The sequence below is a fragment of the Convolutriloba macropyga genome, chromosome 5 (genome assembly GCF_964194025.1).
Source record: "Convolutriloba macropyga chromosome 5, txConMacr16.3, whole genome shotgun sequence".
Lineage (NCBI taxonomy): Eukaryota > Metazoa > Xenacoelomorpha > Acoela > Convolutidae > Convolutriloba > Convolutriloba macropyga.
In genome coordinates, this window is record NC_134472.1 from 61166328 (window position 1) to 61185111 (window position 18784).

Below are 18784 nucleotides of genomic sequence, written 5' to 3' on the forward strand. Positions count from 1 at the left end.
GAAAACGAGAAAATTCATTAACTCACGATTATTTGCAACTCAACTCAAAACTAGGTGTATTTTCAGCGTGATACACTCTAAAAAGATCTCTGGGTAAATTTACAGTAAAGTTTGCAGGTAAGCAAAATTGCAGGTAACATTACCTGCAAAAAAAGATACGTGCAATTTACCTAGAATAAGCTTCCTAGAATTGACCTGCAAACTCAAGCAACAATATTATATTAAGTACGTAGCTTTAACCAAAAAACATTTAAAAACTCTAATTCAAGTTTAGATAATTTTCCTCAATGGAAGATTAGAAGGATACAAAGTCATTCCAAGCAGAAAACTGGAAAATTTCAGCAGAAATTATTATGCCCTATCAGCAATAATCCTTGCTGTCGGTAGCTAGTTTTTGGCGTGCTCCTCTCAACTTTTCATCTTTGTTTACATGGCTAAAACTGACTGTTCAGATAATATGGGGCGGGAAGATGATGTAGAAAATTATGACCACAGATCAATTATTTTCCTCTGTATTTTCTCTTGCGGTTTTTTAAAAGGCCACTTTGCAACCTTCAAAAAAATATCCAGCGACCCAAAAACATCTATGTCATAATTGATAACAATTTTAGTAGCTATTGCGAACCTATCAGTCTAACTCAAGGACAATCAGATATTGTTCAACGACTCCACATCCAAATTTTATATGTCCAATTTCGAGAGTCGTTAATCAAAGTAATCTGATTTACAAAACGCTATAATAAATGTTCATAAGCACGAAAACTATAAAGAAAAAGCAGTATACTTAAATGAGAAAAAGAGACAGTCTTAGACCATGGAACCAGGTTTGAGAGCTTAGCAAAATTTTGTCGAAGCAGAAAGTTGATTTTTGGGATAAATTGGATCATTTTGGTAGAAATCTAATCTCTGATCCGTTAAATAAAAAGACCTGGCCATGTAAACAAAATTTATAATGGGTTTAAGACTCTCGTTGTTTGAACTTGACGTTGAGGTTTGAAAAAAATGAAACCACAAAGAACGTTGAAAACTTAAGTCATTCTGATTGAAATCTACGAAAAATTTCCATTATATTCTAAAAAGAGAAATGCGCATGGCTGCCAGTGCAAATTGACTTTGAAGCTCTTCCCATGAACTTGACATTGTATTTGTTCAACAAATAAATTATTATTATAGCCGAAAAAACGGTAGAAAAATGATGTAGAAACTGTGACCACAGACCAATTTTTTCCCTCTGTATACGCGTTGCGCAGTTTTTTGAAAATATTAGCAAGTTCCCATTTTCTTCCTGCTTTTTTCTAACATTTCCCACCGGGAAAATCAAGTGGAAAATTTTTAGGATATGCAAGTTTAAGTAAGTATAGGCAAATTCTCGATTTTTCCCGATGGGAAAGGTGGGGAACACAATTGTCCCTTTGGGTTTTCCGAACAAACTAAAATTCCCCACTGGTAAAATTGGGGAATTTGCAAGTATCTCACTGGGATTGTTGGGATTTCGGCAATTTCCTACCAGGATTTTTGGGATTTAGTAAGTTTCCTATCGGGATTGACAGGGTTTAGGAGTTTTTCCCAGCGAAAATAACGGAATCTCTCATGGCCTGCCAATTCTTATTGTAGAATTGATTTTTAATTTACTTCGCTGAAAAGATTCAGGAAGTAATTTTTGGACGTAATTTATTTTCGTTCCACAAGAGTGTTTACTGGACGACCTTATTTTATTGTACCAAGGACGACCTCACTACGAAACTGAAATTGTCAAATTGTTTAACATTGGCGGGCACATGAACTATGGTTAACGATTTAGTTCTAGCAAACTATGAGGACGCAGAGTGGTTTCTGCAAGAAAAGTGCCCTAGAAAAACATACAAAGAAGAATTGTTGAGTGGAGATATCAGAGGTGAACTGCAGGAGCCAGCTGGAGAAGATTGCGTCCCATGCATCTTCACCCACTAAAACATTTACCTCGTTTTTTTTAATCAACGAGGATAGGTTTTGTGCGGTGGTTGTTTCATAGAGTACCGGCCACTATCATATCCCTAATTTTTATGCACAATTGCATAAACAAATACAGTTAGGAATTCTGGTTTTCAGAACATTCTTTTTGCTTACATCTTAATTTTTTTTTTCATTTTACAACACAACAGATTAGAACCACAATATTTGAATCACAACACCAATCCCCACAAAATTTACACATAAAAAAGATAAGCGTGAAGAGCAGATTCGTCAATTGATATGCACTGCTCAGGCAGAACAAATTCACACTTCTGCATCGTACACGAAGCAGAAAAGCTAAAAAAACGCAAATTATTTCGAAACTCCTCAACAAACAAAGAAAAAATCCTCCTCCGGAAACATCGAAAACTGAAAACATGCTTAAAATGACGCACGTGAGGAGTAAAAAACGAAAAGGTCAAAAAAATAAAAGGGCCCTTGGTTTTGGGAGACATCACTCCCAGAACCAAGAGTAATCTGTTAGCATTTTTCGTTTCTAACAGATATTCTAATTTGTTTATTAGATGCCTGGTTTTTACTGCATAGTATGTCGTGTAAACATGCGTTGCGCAGGCACAACATATTCACTCTTCTGCATCAAACATTTAGCAAAGAAAGCAAAAAAACGCAAATTATCACAAAATTCCCCTAAAAACAAAAAAAACTCCTCCACGGGAAACTTCGAAACATGAAAACATGCTTTATGTGACTCACGAGAGGAGTTAAAAACAAAAAGTTCAAAAAAGCTCTTGGTTCAGGAGACTTTGCTACCAGAACCAAGAGCAATCTGTTAGAAACTTTCGTTTCTAACAGATTTTCTATTCTTATTTATTAATACAAGTGCCAAAAAACCTTCTACGCAAGCCTACTTGCCTGGTTATTACTGCATAGTTTGTCATGTAAAAATGCATTGCGCAGGCACAACATATTCAAACTTCTGCATCAAACACTTAGCAAAGAAAGCCAAAAAACCCAAATTATCACAAAATTCCCCTAAAAACAAAGCAAAACTCCTCCACGGGAAATTTTGAAACATGAAAACATGCTTTATGTGACTCACGAGAGGAGTAAAAATAAAAAATGTCAAAAAAGGGCTCTTGGTTCTGGGAGACTTTACTACCAGATCCAAAAGTAATCTCTTGGAAACTTTCATTTCTAACATATTTTCTAAATTTTTGCTATAAAAGCATTAAAAGCCTTCTGCACATGCCTGGTTATTACTACATACTATGTCATGTAAACATGCATTCCTCTGGCAGAGCATATTTACACTTCTTCAGCAAACACTTAAACAATTAGCAAAATAAACTAAAAAAACGCAAATTATCCCGAAATTACTCCAAATTCAGGGAAAAAAATCTCCCCGGAAACTTTGAAACATGAAAACATGCTTTATGTGACTCACGAGAGGAGTAAAAAACCAAAATGTCAAAAAAAGGGCTCTTGAGTCTGGGAGACTTTACTCCCAGATCCAAAAGTAATCTGTTGGAAACTTTCGTTTCTAACAGATATTCTAAATTTTTCCTATAAAAGCATTAAATGCCTTCTGCACATGCCTGTTTATTACTGCTTAATATTTCATGTAAACATGCATTCCTCAGGCAAAGCATATTTACACTTCTTCAGCAAACACTTAAACAATTAGCAAAATAAACTAAAAAAACGCAAATTATCCCGAAATTACTCTATAATCAAGGAAAAAATTCTCCCCGGAAACTTTGAAACATGAAAACATGCTTTATGTGACTCACGAGAGGAGTAAAAAAATGTCAAAAATGGGCTCTTGGTTCTGGGAGACTTTACTCCCAGATCCAAAAGTAATCTGTTGGAAACTTTCGTTTCTAACATATATTCTAAATTTTTGATATAAAAGCATTAAGAGCCTTCTGAACATGCCTGGTTATTACTGCATACTATGTCATGTAAAGATGCATTCCTCAGGCAGAGCAGTTTTACACTTCTTCAGCAAACACTTAAACAATTAGCAAAATAAACTAAAAAACGCAATATATACCGAAATTACTCCAAAATCAAGGGAAAATTCCTCCACGGGAAACTTTGAAACATGAAAACATGCTTTATGTGACTCACGAGAGGAGTAAAAATCCAAAATGTCAAAAAAGGGATCTTGGTTCTGGGAGACTTTACTCCCATATCCAAAAGTAATCTGTTGGAAACTTTCGTTTCTAACAGATATTCTAAATTTTTCCTATAAAAGCATTAAATGACTTCTGCACATGCCTGGTTTTTACTACATAATAATTCATGTCAACATGCATTCCTCAGGCAAAACATATTTACCCTTCTTCAGCAAACACTTAAGCAATTAGCAAAATAAATTAAAAAAACGCAAATTATGCCGAAATTACCCAAAAACCGAAAAAAATTCTCCCCCGGACACTTTAAAACCTGAAAAACATGCTTAAAGTGACGCACGTGAGGAGTAAAAGTCAAAAAACGTCAAAAGACATTACTCCCAATGCCAAGAATAATCTGTTAGAAACTTTCGTTTCTAACAGAAATTCTAATCTTTTTAATACTTAAAAGTGCTATAAAAATTCTGATCATAGCTGGTTATGCCTGCATAGTATTTCATGTACACATGCATTGCTCAGGCACAACATTTTTACACTTCTGCATCAAAAACTTAGGAAAAAAACTTAAAAAAAGGATCGCAAATTATCATAAAATTCCCACAAAAACAAAGAAAAAAATACTCCCCGGGAAACTTTGAAAAATGAAAACATGCTTAAGATAACGCACGCGAGGACTAAAAACCAAAAGTGTCAAATAAATAAAAGGGCTCTTGCGTCTTGGAGAGGCTTACTCCAAGAACCAAGAGTAATCTGTTTGAACATTTCGTTTCTAACACATATTCTAATCTTTTTATTAATAAAAGTGTTAAAAACCTTCTACACATGCCTTCATGCATAGCTATCATTGCATAGTATAAAATTTAAACATGCATTGTTCAAACACAACATATTCACACTTTCCCATCAAACAATCAGCGAAAAAACGCTAAAAAAAACAAATACTATACCGAAATTCCCCCCAAAACAAAGAAAAAACCCTCTCCGGGAAACTTCGAAACCAGAAAACATGCTGACGCACGCGAGAAGTAGAAACCAAAATATGAGAAAAAATTAAAAGGCTCATGGTTTTGCAGAGTTTACTTCCAGAACCAAGAGTAATCTGTTAGAAATTTTGTTTCCAACAGATATTCTAATTCTCTTATTATTATAAAAAGCTGAAAAACCGTTTACATATGCCTACATGCCTGGTTATTACTGCATAGTTTGCCATGTAAAGATGCATTGCGCAGGCACAACATATTCACACTTCTGCATCAAACACTTAGCAAAAAAAGCCAAAAAACGCAAATTATCACAAAATTCCCCTGAAAACAAAGCAAAACTCTTCCACGGGAAATTTTGAAACATGAAAACATGCTTTATGTGACTCACGAGAGGAGTAAAAATAAAAAATGTCAAAAAAGGGTTTTTGATTCTGGGAGACTTTACTCCCAGAAGCAAGAGTAATCTGTTAGAAACTTTCTTTCTAACAGACATTCTATTTTTTTTTAATTTATAGAAGTGCTAAAAACCTTCTACACATGCCTTCATGCCTAGTTATCACTGCATAGAATGCAATGTAAATATGCACTGTTCAGGCACAACATATTCACACTTCTGCATCAAACAATTAGCAAAGAAAACCAAAAAACGCAATTTATCACGAAATTCCCGTAAAAACAGTGAAAAAAATCCGCCCCGGGAAACTTTGAAACCTGAAAACATGCTGAAAATGACGAACGTGAGAAGTAAAAACCAAAAATGTCAAAAAATAAAAGGGCTCATGTTTTTTGGAGATATTACTCCAGAACAAAGAGTAACCTGTTAGAAATTTTCTTTTCTAACAGATATTCTAATTTTTTTATTACATACCTGGTTTTTACTGCATAGTATGTCGTGTAAACATGCATTGCGCAGGCACAACATATTCACTCTTCTGCATCAAACACTTAGCAAAGAAAGCCAAGAAACGCAAATTGTCACAAAATTCCCCTGAAAACAAAGAAAAACTCCTCCACGGGAAACTTTGAAACATGAAAACATGCTTTATGTGACTCACGAGAGGAGTTAAAAACCGAAATGTCAAAAAAGGGCTTTTGGTTCTGGGGGACTCTACTCCCAGAAGCAAGAGTAATCTGTTAGAAACTTTTTTTCTAACAGACATTCTATTTTTTTTATTTATAAATTTGCTAAAAACCTTCTACAAATGCCTTCATGCCTAGTTATCATTGCATAGTATGCCATGTAAACATGCATTGTTCAGGCACAACATATTCACACTTCTGCATCAAACAATTGGCAAAGAAAACCAAAAAACGCAATTTATCACTAAATTCCCGTAAAAACAGTGAAAAAAATCCGCCCCGGGAAACTTTGAAACCTGAAAACATGCTGAAAATGTCGAACGTGAGAAGTAAAAACCAAAAATGTCAAAAAATAAAAGGGCTCGTGGTTTTCTGAGATATTACTCCAGAACAAAGAGTAACCTGTTAGAAACCCTCTGAACATGGCTGGTTATATCTGCGTACTATGTCACTTTAACATACATTGCTCAGGCACAACATATTCACACTTTTGCACCAAATGATTGGCAAAGAAGTCCAAAAAACGCAAATTATCACGAAATACCCGTGAAAACAATAAGAAAAATCCTCCCGGGGAATCTTTGAAAGCTGAAAATATGCTGAAAATGACGCACGTGAGGATTAAAAAACAAAAATGTCAAAAAATAAAAGGGCTTTGGTTCTGGGAGATATTACTCCCGAACCAAGAGTAATATGTTAGAAACCTTGTGAACATGGCTGGTTATTCTTGCATAATATGTCACTTAAACATGCATTGCTCAGGCACAACATATTCACACTTCTGCATCAAACATTTAGCAAAAAAAGCTAAAAATGGCAAATTATTCAGAAACTCCTAAAAAAACAAAAAAAAAATCCTGCCCTGGAAACTTCGAAACCTAAAAACATATCGTTTGAGGAGGCAAATGAAATTGCACATATAGAACTGTACTCCAGCGACGAGGTTACCAAGATTCCGAGGTCAGCTACGAAGATCCTTTTGAGACTAACCGTAGCGAACGTTCACTTTAAGTGCAAAAAGTTGTGGTTCACTCAATCGGACGGTTGACAATGGGTGCTTCGCTGGCATTAATTATGGCAAATTTGTGGATAAAAGTTTTTGAAAAATCCTTGCAAAAAATGATGGAGGAAGGAAAAACAAAACTCCTGACATGAAGCGAATGTGCATTGATTGGAAAGAACGCGTTACTTTCCGAGGGAAAAGAGTCGAATGCGAATCAAGCAAAATCTAGTTTCATGCAACATTTCTAAACTATCACTGACAGGGAGTATGCGAACCTGTACAAAAATGTATGGACCTGTTCCTGTTACGGGTACAACAAAGGACACACAGGAATTGAAATTTTTCACGAGATATGCGGATGACATAGTGTTTACTGTCAAGGAAAACCTTAGGTGACCTTGAGTATGCAAACTCTCTTCAAAAAAACTTGCAATTCACTCTCGAGACACCCAACGGTAGTGGAGACCAGCTATTCCTAGATCTGAGCATAGACGTGAACGATGATGGAGAAACTATCTCTCATTGGTCTCAAAAACCGACTGACACCGGCATATTGATGAATTTGTGTAACCTTTCACCGTTACAACATAAAAAATGTGATTTAAGTTGTATATAGGATTTTTTGTGCAACCACTGAATGGCAATCTTTTGATGTAGCCATAAAGGAAAATCAAGAGATCTGGTCTGAATATCAGTATTCAACTGAGTGGTCGTCCAGTAAGGTTAATGAGAGGTGTGGATAAAGTAGTCACGAAAGAAAGGTTACAGCAGAACACAACAAGAATCAACAACATCTCAAAACAATTAAAAGTATCAATAAAAGTGATCTTAAACCGATGTTTTTTGTTCAAGACAGAGGTAAAACCAATCAATATTTTGCAAGTAGACTGAAAAGTAAACATTTTGTGATTTTCAAATAAGTTTCAAAACGAGAAAATTAAGAGCACACTTGCACACCTTGAAGTCATCCTTTTGTAAAAATCTGAAATTGCATTTTGTATACAATTTTACATGTAAATGATGCAGTTCTCTCTCTTTTGGCCAAAGCAGCCATCATAATACCACTAGAATTTCGGAGCATCAAAAGAAAGATTCCCTGGTGGTAGAACACCTCGTTGAATGTTGTATTGCAGCGCATAACATTGAATGGGAGATTTTAGATTCATGTCGCGGAGTGGAAAATCTCATACAAAAGAAACGATCTACATCAAAAAGCTGAAAAAGCAACTAAATACGTGTACGACGAGTACCGGGGGCGTGAATTGACATTGAAGTATTTGTCCAAATCCAAAAAAAATTGTCTTTGAAATCCTTCAAAAATTATTCTGGTACATGTTAATTCGAAATTTTGTCAACTGAAGTTAACCAAAAGTAACGGATAACAACAAATGGGAATGAACGTAAAAACTCCGGAATAAAAATTGAATTATTTTTTGGTGTAATAAATGTAAATAAAATGTAAATGTGATTTTAACTGCAGATACGTTCAAAAATTCTTGGTGATTTTAACTCTTTTCTTAGAATTCTATAGATAGAGTCAAAGACAAGTTTAAATACTTTTTAAAAAATTTTTATTACATTGTTAAACCTGACGATGAACGCAATGTTCGAAAACGTTCGATTTTTTTAATCAATTTATTATTTTATTGACAAATCCTTCTTTTCTGCAGCTAATCGTATCATATTTCAAGACCACAATTCATCGGCCTTTCTTGGAAACTCACATTTTCATCAAACATCCATGAAGTGGAGATCTGTACCAGGTGCAATAAGAAACTTTAGTCAGACTAAAATTACATTGAAAAATGTTTAGGTTTTTTTTATAGCGGAGTCGATAGATTGTCCTCCAACTTTTTATGTTTGTCCTTGGAAGGCTTTTGCTTTATATTATGCATCATCACTAACTTCATCCACTGTTTTTTTTCACTATTATTAGTTAAGAAAAATGTTTTCTTTTATGATCATTTTAAGAAACTGGTCTTTTTTGCTTAACAAAATGCATCAGATGTATGAGTAAAACATATATAAGATCCATCAAATTCTATAACCGTGTATGCGCGCATTGAAGATTGATCTTTTTTTTCAGATCACGGCGTGACTAGTTATCGCTGATGCGCTATGAGCAGGTTTGGGCAAAGTTTCTCAAGGTGAGCAAACCAAAAACATTTGGTAATATTCAGTTTCGAAAACGTTATCTGTTTCTGAGCTGTTTAGGACTAGTTTGGGAATTGCTGATCGTAAAAAGGATATCAGCTCTGTTTTGGAAGAACTTATCGCAGGTCAGTGATCGATGCGTTTTTCACGATGACAAGTTTTCACGGTTTACAATGCTAAAAGGATCCGTTCAAACACTCAAATGGACGACACTCAATTTTGTGTCAGTTGGCTGACAATTACACGTATTTTCGTTGTTATTTCTAGCCAAAGCATCGCCACTTTCTAACTATTCTATCCATAATATACACAATACCTACAGACACACGTTATGATTACAACTAGAAAGAACGGAACAAAGTAAGTTTTGGCAAACAATTGAGGGCCCATGAGCATGCAATTTAGAAACCCATTGCGGCGCGCTGTGTTATGCATTCCGGAAACGACGGGTTGGCTAATGCGGCGGCCCAGTGACCCGGCCCGTCAACTAGGGTTAAATTACCACCAGATATTAAGATTTTGTATGTAATTTTGGGATCTATTCTGTCTCCCCCTGTGTTTATGCCCCCAGTTAGAAACTATTGCTATAGAGCACATTACTATGTAAACAAATTAGCGCGTGCGCCTTTGGGCGTAAAAGTTATATGATCACTAAGCTTGGGGGAACAGAAAAGATCCTAATTTTGTTTGTCGTCGATTTGATCACCGATTTAGCTGTCTTCAATTTGGATCTTTGTCCTAGGTTCAAATTTTGCATTTTTTTGTTTTAAATGGATTCTTTACAAAGAATGTTAGGACATCTGTAAATACTGTTGCTTTAGATCTGAACGAGGAACCTGTTAACAGAGAACTCAATGACTCTAAAGGTAAGAATTTAAATTTTTTGAGATGTAATTGGAATGTTTTTAATATATGCTCTCATCTTGAGGTTATGCTAAAAATTCTGTTGATCCCGTGAATATACGAGATATACGAGAACACGTTGCCATTTGAAAAGCTGCTCATCATAACAAACTGACCTTCCGCAAATCCATTGCTCTCTATTATGTAATAGATTTTTTGGTGCAGTCTTGCGAACAACTAAGTATATTTATTTCTTTTTTTAATAGACACCATCATTTACTCCAGCGGCTATTATTTAAAAGCTCTGCTTTTTCTTCTTTAGTTCGTTTTACGTTTCGTTAACTTACCAACAGTGAGAGAGTCAAGTTGTCAAGAAGTCTTCTAGACCTTAAGCGCCGAATGCAATTTTCAAACGGTCTAACTTCCGTCAGCCCAAAAGTATTGTGCACTACTGAAACGTGGCTCACTTCCGACATTCCAAACTCAGCACTCTTCTTGTCATCATTTCATATCTACAGAAGTGATAGTCCAATCGATGTCTCTCACAAGACAAAATATGGTGGTGTGCTAATAGCAGTTCACTCCAGTGTATACCACGAAATTCTGGAAACAGATATCAGGAATCCCAATCATTGCGTGCGCAAACTCTTGTCATCAACGCTATCTATTTTAGTCTGTTGTATTTATAATGCTCCCGCTCCAAGTATCTATCAAGTGGAACAAATTGAATCTTTTCTTCTGCTTCAAAAACTCCATTTGTTAGCCGAAGTTCACTTCTGCGACAGCATCGTAATTACTGGCGATCTCAACTTCTCCAATACTGGTGATCTCGAGTTTACCACAAATATCAAATAAATAACAAGCCCTGCTCTCATCACAAGCCGATCCTAACACACATTCACCGAACAAGTGTAATACAATTTCATCCGTGAAATATGCCTTTAAAAGAGCCGACTGGGACTCCCTACACTCGGACATCAGAGAAAACCCTTTTAATCCTTTCTGTTACAGTAATGTTGACCAACTGGTGAAACAATGGTACCAATGGCTGTGGCAAAAAGTTAACAAATTTATCCCTAAGGTCACCTCCCACCGGGATCTGTCACCTCCGTGGATTAGTAGTTCAACCTCATACCTCATCAAAAGACTGAAAACATCAAGCTGTAAACAACCTTCAGAAAGCCTTGAAAATCAAAAAGTTCGAGAAACAGATTTGCACTGAAATTAACAACGATCTAACGGAATTTGAAAGTGGTGTCTTCAACAACCTAAAGTTCAGTGAAATCCAAAAGTACTTGAGAAATGTATAAGAAAAACTCCGTCCATCACTCCTAGTATAAAGTTGAACGGTTGTGTTGCAACCGAAGATGTTGCTAAAGCCGAGCTGTTCAATAATTACTTCCTTAGCCTGATCGGTAGAAAAGACTCAACGAAAACTGAAATCGACGACTCAATACTTAATTCCCTAAAGTGCACACCAGAAAAGGTAAGCCTAATACTGAGAGACCTTAACCCAAAGAAATCAACTGGTCCCGACAATATTGGGAATAACATTCTCAAAATGTGCCATGAAACCCTGGGCAAATCTCTGGCACTAATCTTCCAAACCTGTATCAACAAAAATACTTACCCCACTTGTTGGAAAGTGTCCCAAGTTACTCCCGTTTTCAAAGAGGGGAACAAAGACGACGTCAGCAATTGGGCTATTATTTCGCATGAATAATTTGTGGGCTATTATTTCGCATGAATAATTTTGATGAGTGTTAATGATTTTTTTTATGTAGGTGGTGGAAGGGAGAAGGATCCAAAATTTAATTGTGACCAATGTGGGCGACAATACGTGTTGGAGCGCAATCTAAAGAAACACCTGTCTGATAAACATCCTCCCGAAATGTCGTCCAACAAAACAACATCGTCTTCAGCAGCCGAACACACAGCATTAAACGAAGAGTTCTCTAGAATTGATCAATTCGAGCTAAATTTGTGCACTCAACAGGCTTTTAGTAATAAGACCAATGATTCAATTACCTACGAAATAATTAATAATAGTAACCTTCGTTCGGAAACGTCAGGTAATAATTTATCAAACGCATGCAATGGTGATGTACGTTTGGAAAGTAGTGAAGAGTCCACAATAGAGAGTAATGTAGGGCAAAGAAGAGAGGCTATCGAAAGAGTCACTCGGAGGACACCGGTCAAAAGGGCTTCAAGGGAACAAGGCTCCCGAGGGACATCCATGGGCACTGAAAAGCCTTCAGATGAGAGTTTGCGAGTTCTACATCCACAACAGATTTCTAAGCAAGGTTCAACTTCATACGGAACTTCGAAGCAAAGCGATGTTCAGAAATTGAACTCTGGATCTGATGCTAATACAAATCAAGCCATGATCACACATCAAAGCTCAGAGCAGAGAGATGGTTCAACTGCAATGCAGAGCATTGAAAACATCTCCGGTGCCTCTGGGGTAACAGCAGCTGCGGTCCAGAGTAAAAACCAATCGAACAAAAAGGAAGCTGAAAGAGGAAGAAACGTTAACGCTTCAGTCGAGGTAGAATACCTCAGCAAGCTGAAAGAAGAAATATCCGAATTATTGAAACAGTTTAAGGATTCTATCGCTATGTCTAGTTGCGCTGCTGATAAAGGCTTAGTGTTAGTGGAACAGAGCGTGCAAGTCCCAAACAGTCCACTACGACCGACAAGAACAGTTAAATTGCAGACTACTCCGGAAATGCATGACAAATCCGTTTCAGCTTCCAACGAATCTACTTCAATAGCTTGCCAGACATCGGAGTTAGCGTGCAATAGCACTGGAACATCGACAACTGGGCAGAAATGGGGAATTGATGTTGAAGTACAGGTGGCTTCTGATACAGTAAACTGCGAGACAATGACTGATTGTGATGAAGTGATGGTGGTAAACTCTAAAATGCAAGCGTCTCCCCCGCATAGTAAACCGAGAGACGAGAGGGAAAATGAGCGATTGCCAACTTTGACTCAGCAGTTCATGGCAGATGAAGCACCCGGATACTTGGCTGAAATGCAGACAGAGCAACAATTCAATGAGTGTGAACTCAATGAGAGTTTCTTTATGGACTCCCTCAGAACGAATAACGAAGGTGCTCAGAATATTGCATGTGAGTAGTGTAGTCTTGTTATTGTCATTCCTTTGGAAAGCATCACATAAAGCGTCTAATTGTTAATATAATCATTATAAGAATAATCTTTTCATTTGAAAACGAATTTATTGTTAGTTGCTCTCGCATAAGAAGCAATTATTGTAAACATGTGTCTTTTTTATGCAAATTTTTCGCTTGACCGTTTTGCGCTTTTCTCGAAAAATGGTTGATTTCTCAAGTGATTTTTTACGCACTTTAAGTGATTTTAAGTGATTGCTCACTCCGAAAGTTCGTCGTTCAAACAAAACCGATTGTTAGAGATACGATGACAAGGCCCTGATAGCCGAGTTGTTATTCCCTCTGTCGAGGTGAAAGAATCGGACTCAGGAGGTCGGGGTTCGTACCCTACCTTCGTTTGATGTTTTTAAACTCATAAAGAAAAATTTACGCCCCGCCTGTCATTCGAGAACAATTTTTCCGACGTTAGTCGGTTTATGTTTATTAACAGGAGATAAATATTTTTCTGGGATTTCATTTTAAAATTTATAGTGAGACTTGTAGTGATATTCTGGTGTCTGTAAAATTTGCCAGGACAATGTGATGTTCTCCAAATCCGGTGCTCGGTGGACGCCGTTAGAGCCGACCGGGCTCAGATCAGAGCCGACCGTGCTCTGACAGGATGAAACTAAACTAATTACTTTAGTGGCATTTTTTGTGACAACTGATTAACTCGCCATTTCTTACATTTGTTTTTTTAATTTAAACCAATCAGATTATTCGGCCAATCAAATTTAAGCATTTGGCTCTGATTCTTATTTTTTCACATTCGACTCTGCGCCCGTCCGGCTCTAATTTCTAGCAACCCGGTGCTCGTTCTTGTCGTCTTACTCTCTTTTCACTTTACATTTTGCATGCCGCAAACCTCAAAAGAGCAATTCTATAATGCTGCTCTGTCTTTAATCATTTAAACAAAAACTAATGATGCAAAAAGGTTGTGAAAAGCGATTAGGCAAGATTTTCTAATTTACTTCGTTTTATTTACAGGACGCTTGAGTTCAACGTTCTCATAATGAGATGGGAAAAATTATAAATTGGGCATAGGTTACTTGGCTGGGCGCGCATTGGCTCATCATAGAAAATTTTTTTAATTTCTTTTTTAATAGCCGCACAGCGATAGCTGGGGCTATTATTGGCCTTCTCTTGGTTTTTTTACAATTCAAAGAATTTGAATTGTATTGGGGCGCTGTCTTTTTTTTAAAGATCTGTTCACACATTTTCATGATTTTTGAAGTCAAATTGGAGTAGTGATTTTGGTCACGCCGAAACAGGAAATGTAACGAAAAAGCGAGTGGTTTTGCGGCGTGAAATTTTTTCGCTCTAATTTTAAAGTAGAGTGAGAAAATGGTGTTTTAATGATTTTTATCCTTGCTAGTGGTTTTTTTCGTGTGGTATTTTGGCAATGATTTTTACCAATTTTCCAAAGCTTTCTCGGTAGTGGTTTTTTGTTCACATGCGGCAATTTCACTTTGATTTTTACTGTTTTTTCTATTTTTTGGATCGGATTTTTTTTCTAAATGGTTTTTCCAATCCATTCATAGTCCGTTCTAGGTCTAGTTTTCTGTTTAGTCAATGAAAATTCTTTGAATTGTACGTCAGGACTTGTCCTGCTATGTTTTTTATTTCGTCATGATTTTTGTTACGACCATATGACGTCACAGCCACTTTTTGTTCATTCGTTCATGCAATTTCAGCTGAATTGCATGTGTGATGTCATTTTTCGCTCTTAGTGGAGCGAGTTTTTTGTTCATGCGCGTGATTAAATTTTTGGTCACACTTGACTTACCTCACTCTCAAAAATGACTTCCTCACTTTGAAATTGACTTTTATTTACTTTAATTCAAAGAGATAAGGTCAAATGGATGTGTGTCACTCTAAATGAAGGTTATTTGAGATCAGCTAATAGAGGCAGCAATAACTTATACAGATTTTTGATCAAAATATAACAGATCAGCCTTCAATGAAAAGACGAATTTTTTTGGTCTGTTTTTTTTTACTGTTTTTTTAGACTGCCGATCTACGAATCTATTGCGGCTATTTTCTGGCAATCTGCCAGCTATGTTTTAAAAGTTTTTTGATATATGGATAGTTCTCTCAACGCAGACTTGTTATTGACTTATAATCTCGTCTGTCAGAGTCCATCGTCTGGCACAGTAGTGTTTTAGCACTGGGTTAAATGCCCTGAAACTTTAAGATTTATTATTCGTTTTCATCTTTTCAAATTGAACAAAAACTTTTGGGGGTGTTGCATTATAGCCCCCCCCCCCCCCACCAGCTTAGTGGTCATGACCTAAACCTCTCGCCCCCATCATAGTATTTATACCATAATGGGGGTGGCTATATTGGGGTGGCTGGCTATATTTTCGTTGGGGGGGGGGGGGCTATAATGGGAAAGACCCGATTTTTTATTCTAGGGGAAAGTGATTTAAAGTCAAGCTGAGATTTTGAATTTCGCTCATCTAATTTAATAATGAAATTTGTACACCAATGAATTTAGTAACTAGTTGTGTATTTCAGCGACTCAACAGAATTCGCCGACTTTCTCGTCCTCGAAAGGCTCAGCTACCGATCAGGCAGCCGATGTCGCCGTTTATGATATCTCTTTCCTACAAACACAGAGCGAAGCGGCACAACCTACCAAGACTAGATCTGAAAGTCAATCAAGCTCCCCATCTACCAAAGCTAAGCAAAGCGCACTCAAAAAATTTAGGCAACAGGTTTCGGCTAAGGCAAATACAACGACTGGTTGTACCTTGAGAAAGATACCATCGAAGGGCAGAAAGCGAACCCATGCATGTGACGACAGCAGCAGCAACGATAGTGGTGGGAAAAGAACTAAGATTTCAATCTTCGAAGATGGAAAATCACAGAATGTGGACGAAATCGCGTGCTCACTGGAGCTGGCCTTGATCAATGAAGAAAAGGAGAAGGAACGGGTAGATCCACAAACCGAGATAATTGAGCTGGCTGAAGCGGAGAAGAAAAATGTTAATATCGCAAATGGCGGGGAAGTGGCATCGTTAGGGGATTCGCTTTTTGCATCTTCGCTTCTACTCCTTGGTGATGAAGACATAAACAATGACATCGTGGAGTTGGAAAAGGAATCCTCTGTTGAGATGAAAAGTAGAATGAGTACTCATGGTGCTGCTTCGACGGAGGAGGAAAACTTGGCTATAGATAAAAATAGAGTGGAGGAAGTTGTGTGTGGTATTACAACTCAAGTGACAACCAAGGAGCTGACCAGCCAGACGGGGAAAGTGGTGAGGAATCAGACCCCGTACGAGAGAGACAACGGAGAACTAATCGAGGAGCAAGTGCAGGGTGAGCCTAATGAAGTACAGCATCCGACCCCCAAGAAAAAGAAGCAGCAAAAGCAAAGAAACAGCAGTGAAGTGCCCGTGGTATCTGAATTGTTGGATGGTGTTGTTGTGGCTATATCATCTCTCGATTCACCAGAAGTTGTAAGTGAAAATAACAGTTTCATTACATATTATGGTGCAGTAATGATGTATTAATCTGACCAAATTTAACATTTGGGAAAATCGGAAGTTGGAGATTAGTTTTAAGCATGTTCTGGTCAAGAGTGTTTGGTTGGAGTTGAAATAAAAACTTCGCAATAATGAGTTTTAGGTCTTTGAGTTGTGAGTGGATCATGTTTGTCTTTTGCAAGCATTCAGTAAAGACAGCGCTGGAAAAGACATCCAGTAAAACATTTTTTAAGGCTGTAAAAACCGCCTTAGAAAGTTTGTGACTAGATGTATTTAAATAAACTTAAACGCAATTGCTGATTGTAGAATTTACCGACCGTAGTTGTTTTTCAGAATTATATATATTTGCTAGGAATCATTCCAATTTTAGTTTGGTAAAATTTCGGAAGTGTTTCAAGTATACTTATAGAAAAAGTCAAGTTTCGCATAAAAATCCTCTAGTTGAGCATTATTAAATCAATTCAAGTAATTATATTTTCAAATTATTGCTTGACTTGATGCAAATTTGATCGAGTTTCACTTAGGTGTTTGTGAGTTCTTTTGCTGAGAAAAGAATCTCGCTAACATTAGTTGTCACTTCCAAAATTTAAAGCAGTTGTTTCGTTCAATTGTTTTCGTTGATTTTAAGTTTGAAATCAGCCAGAATACTCCGGAATTGACGCTAGTAAAACGTCGACCGCTGAGAGCTAACATTTTTTTCTATCATTGAAATGGAAAAAGATCGAAAGAATAAAAAGATGAACTCCACAAGAATATAAAGTGCGACTCCAAAGCACTTATTTAGCAGACCGTAGTAGAATTTTGCTCTTCTTCAATCGACGAATTGAAACTTTATAGAAAAAATATCATACCGAGGAAAAACAAAGAACACTAACTTCAAAACCAGTTGTAAATTTGATGCAAGTTGTGACGTTCCAGCAGTTGCTTTCCAGAGACCTGATGATGGCAGTGCTTCATTTCATTTCGGTTAGTAACCAGCCGCACCAAGGACAACACAAAAAACGACAATAAAACTCTGAGGGACCATAAGACAGAAATCAGGGAAAAAACTAATATTTTGCTTGTGGTATATAAAGCCTGTGATGACGTCATTTGAAGCTTTCCTCAGTGGATTTATTCCCCCCTCCTGACTGGAGCAGGCTTCAATAGATTTGAGCTCCCACTAGTCCTTCTAGAGTAATTCCTAGGTTTTAGAATTTCTTGAGTATTCGGTTAGGTTTTGTTTTATTTTTATAGTTGCGAAGCTGTAAGCTGAGCGTAGCTATATTGCGGTGCTCTTGGTTTTTTACAATTCAAAGAATTTGAATTGTATTGGGGCGCTGTCTTTTTTTAAGATCTGTTCACACATCATGATTTTTGAAGTCAAATTGGAGTAGTGATTTTGGTCACGCCAAAACAGGAAGTGGAGGAAAAAGCGAGTGGTTTCGCGGCGTGAAATTTTTCCGCACCAAATTTAAAGTAGAGTGAGAAAACGATGTTTGAAAAAAGATTCGCTTTCTCGCTAGTGGTTTTTTGTTCACATGCGGCAATTTCACTTTGACTTTTACTGTTTTTTCGATTTTTTGGATCGGTTTTTTTTTCTAAATGGTTTTCCCAATCCATTGATTGTCCGTTCTAAGTCTAGTTCTTCCTCTCACTAATGGCATTTGCGCGCGTGACGTCATTTCTCACTCGCTTGAGCGAAAATTTTTAGGTTATTTGCGTGATTAGATTTTGATCATACGTGACTTACCTCACTCAATAAAATGACTTTTGCACTTTAAAACTTAAGTTTAGTTTGAATTTGTTTAGGGTCAAAGAAACTCATATGTGCAGTAAAGGTCCCTAATAAGAGGCTTCTGTAGAATGAATTTTAACAAGCTTTATTAATTTATCGCTGAATGTTTTTTAGCTTAGTTTTTTGAGCGGCGTGATTTTTTTTCACTTTAGATCTGTATCTGTTTCTCTCTATTATATGGCACGCAGGTCTACT

General features: G+C 36.9%; 1 protein-coding gene across 2 annotated transcripts in view; it reads left to right on the forward strand.

Moving 5' to 3' along the window:
* Positions 1–18784, forward strand: part of LOC142339521 (uncharacterized) — a 462116-nt gene that overhangs the window by 422700 nt on the left and 20632 nt on the right. The window contains exons 2-6 of one of the 2 annotated variants that reach the window (XM_075389617.1): positions 9239–9301; positions 9369–9433; positions 10130–10174; positions 11936–13285; positions 15842–16785. In XM_075389617.1, coding sequence (XP_075245732.1) covers positions 9273–9301; positions 9369–9433; positions 10130–10174; positions 11936–13285; positions 15842–16785 — 2433 coding nt within the window. In that variant the 5' untranslated portion in view covers positions 9239–9272. Of the gene's footprint in view, positions 1–9238; positions 9302–9368; positions 9434–10129; positions 10175–11935; positions 13286–15841; positions 16786–18784 lie in introns of those variants that run through there. The other variant, XM_075389618.1, reaches the window with a different exon arrangement.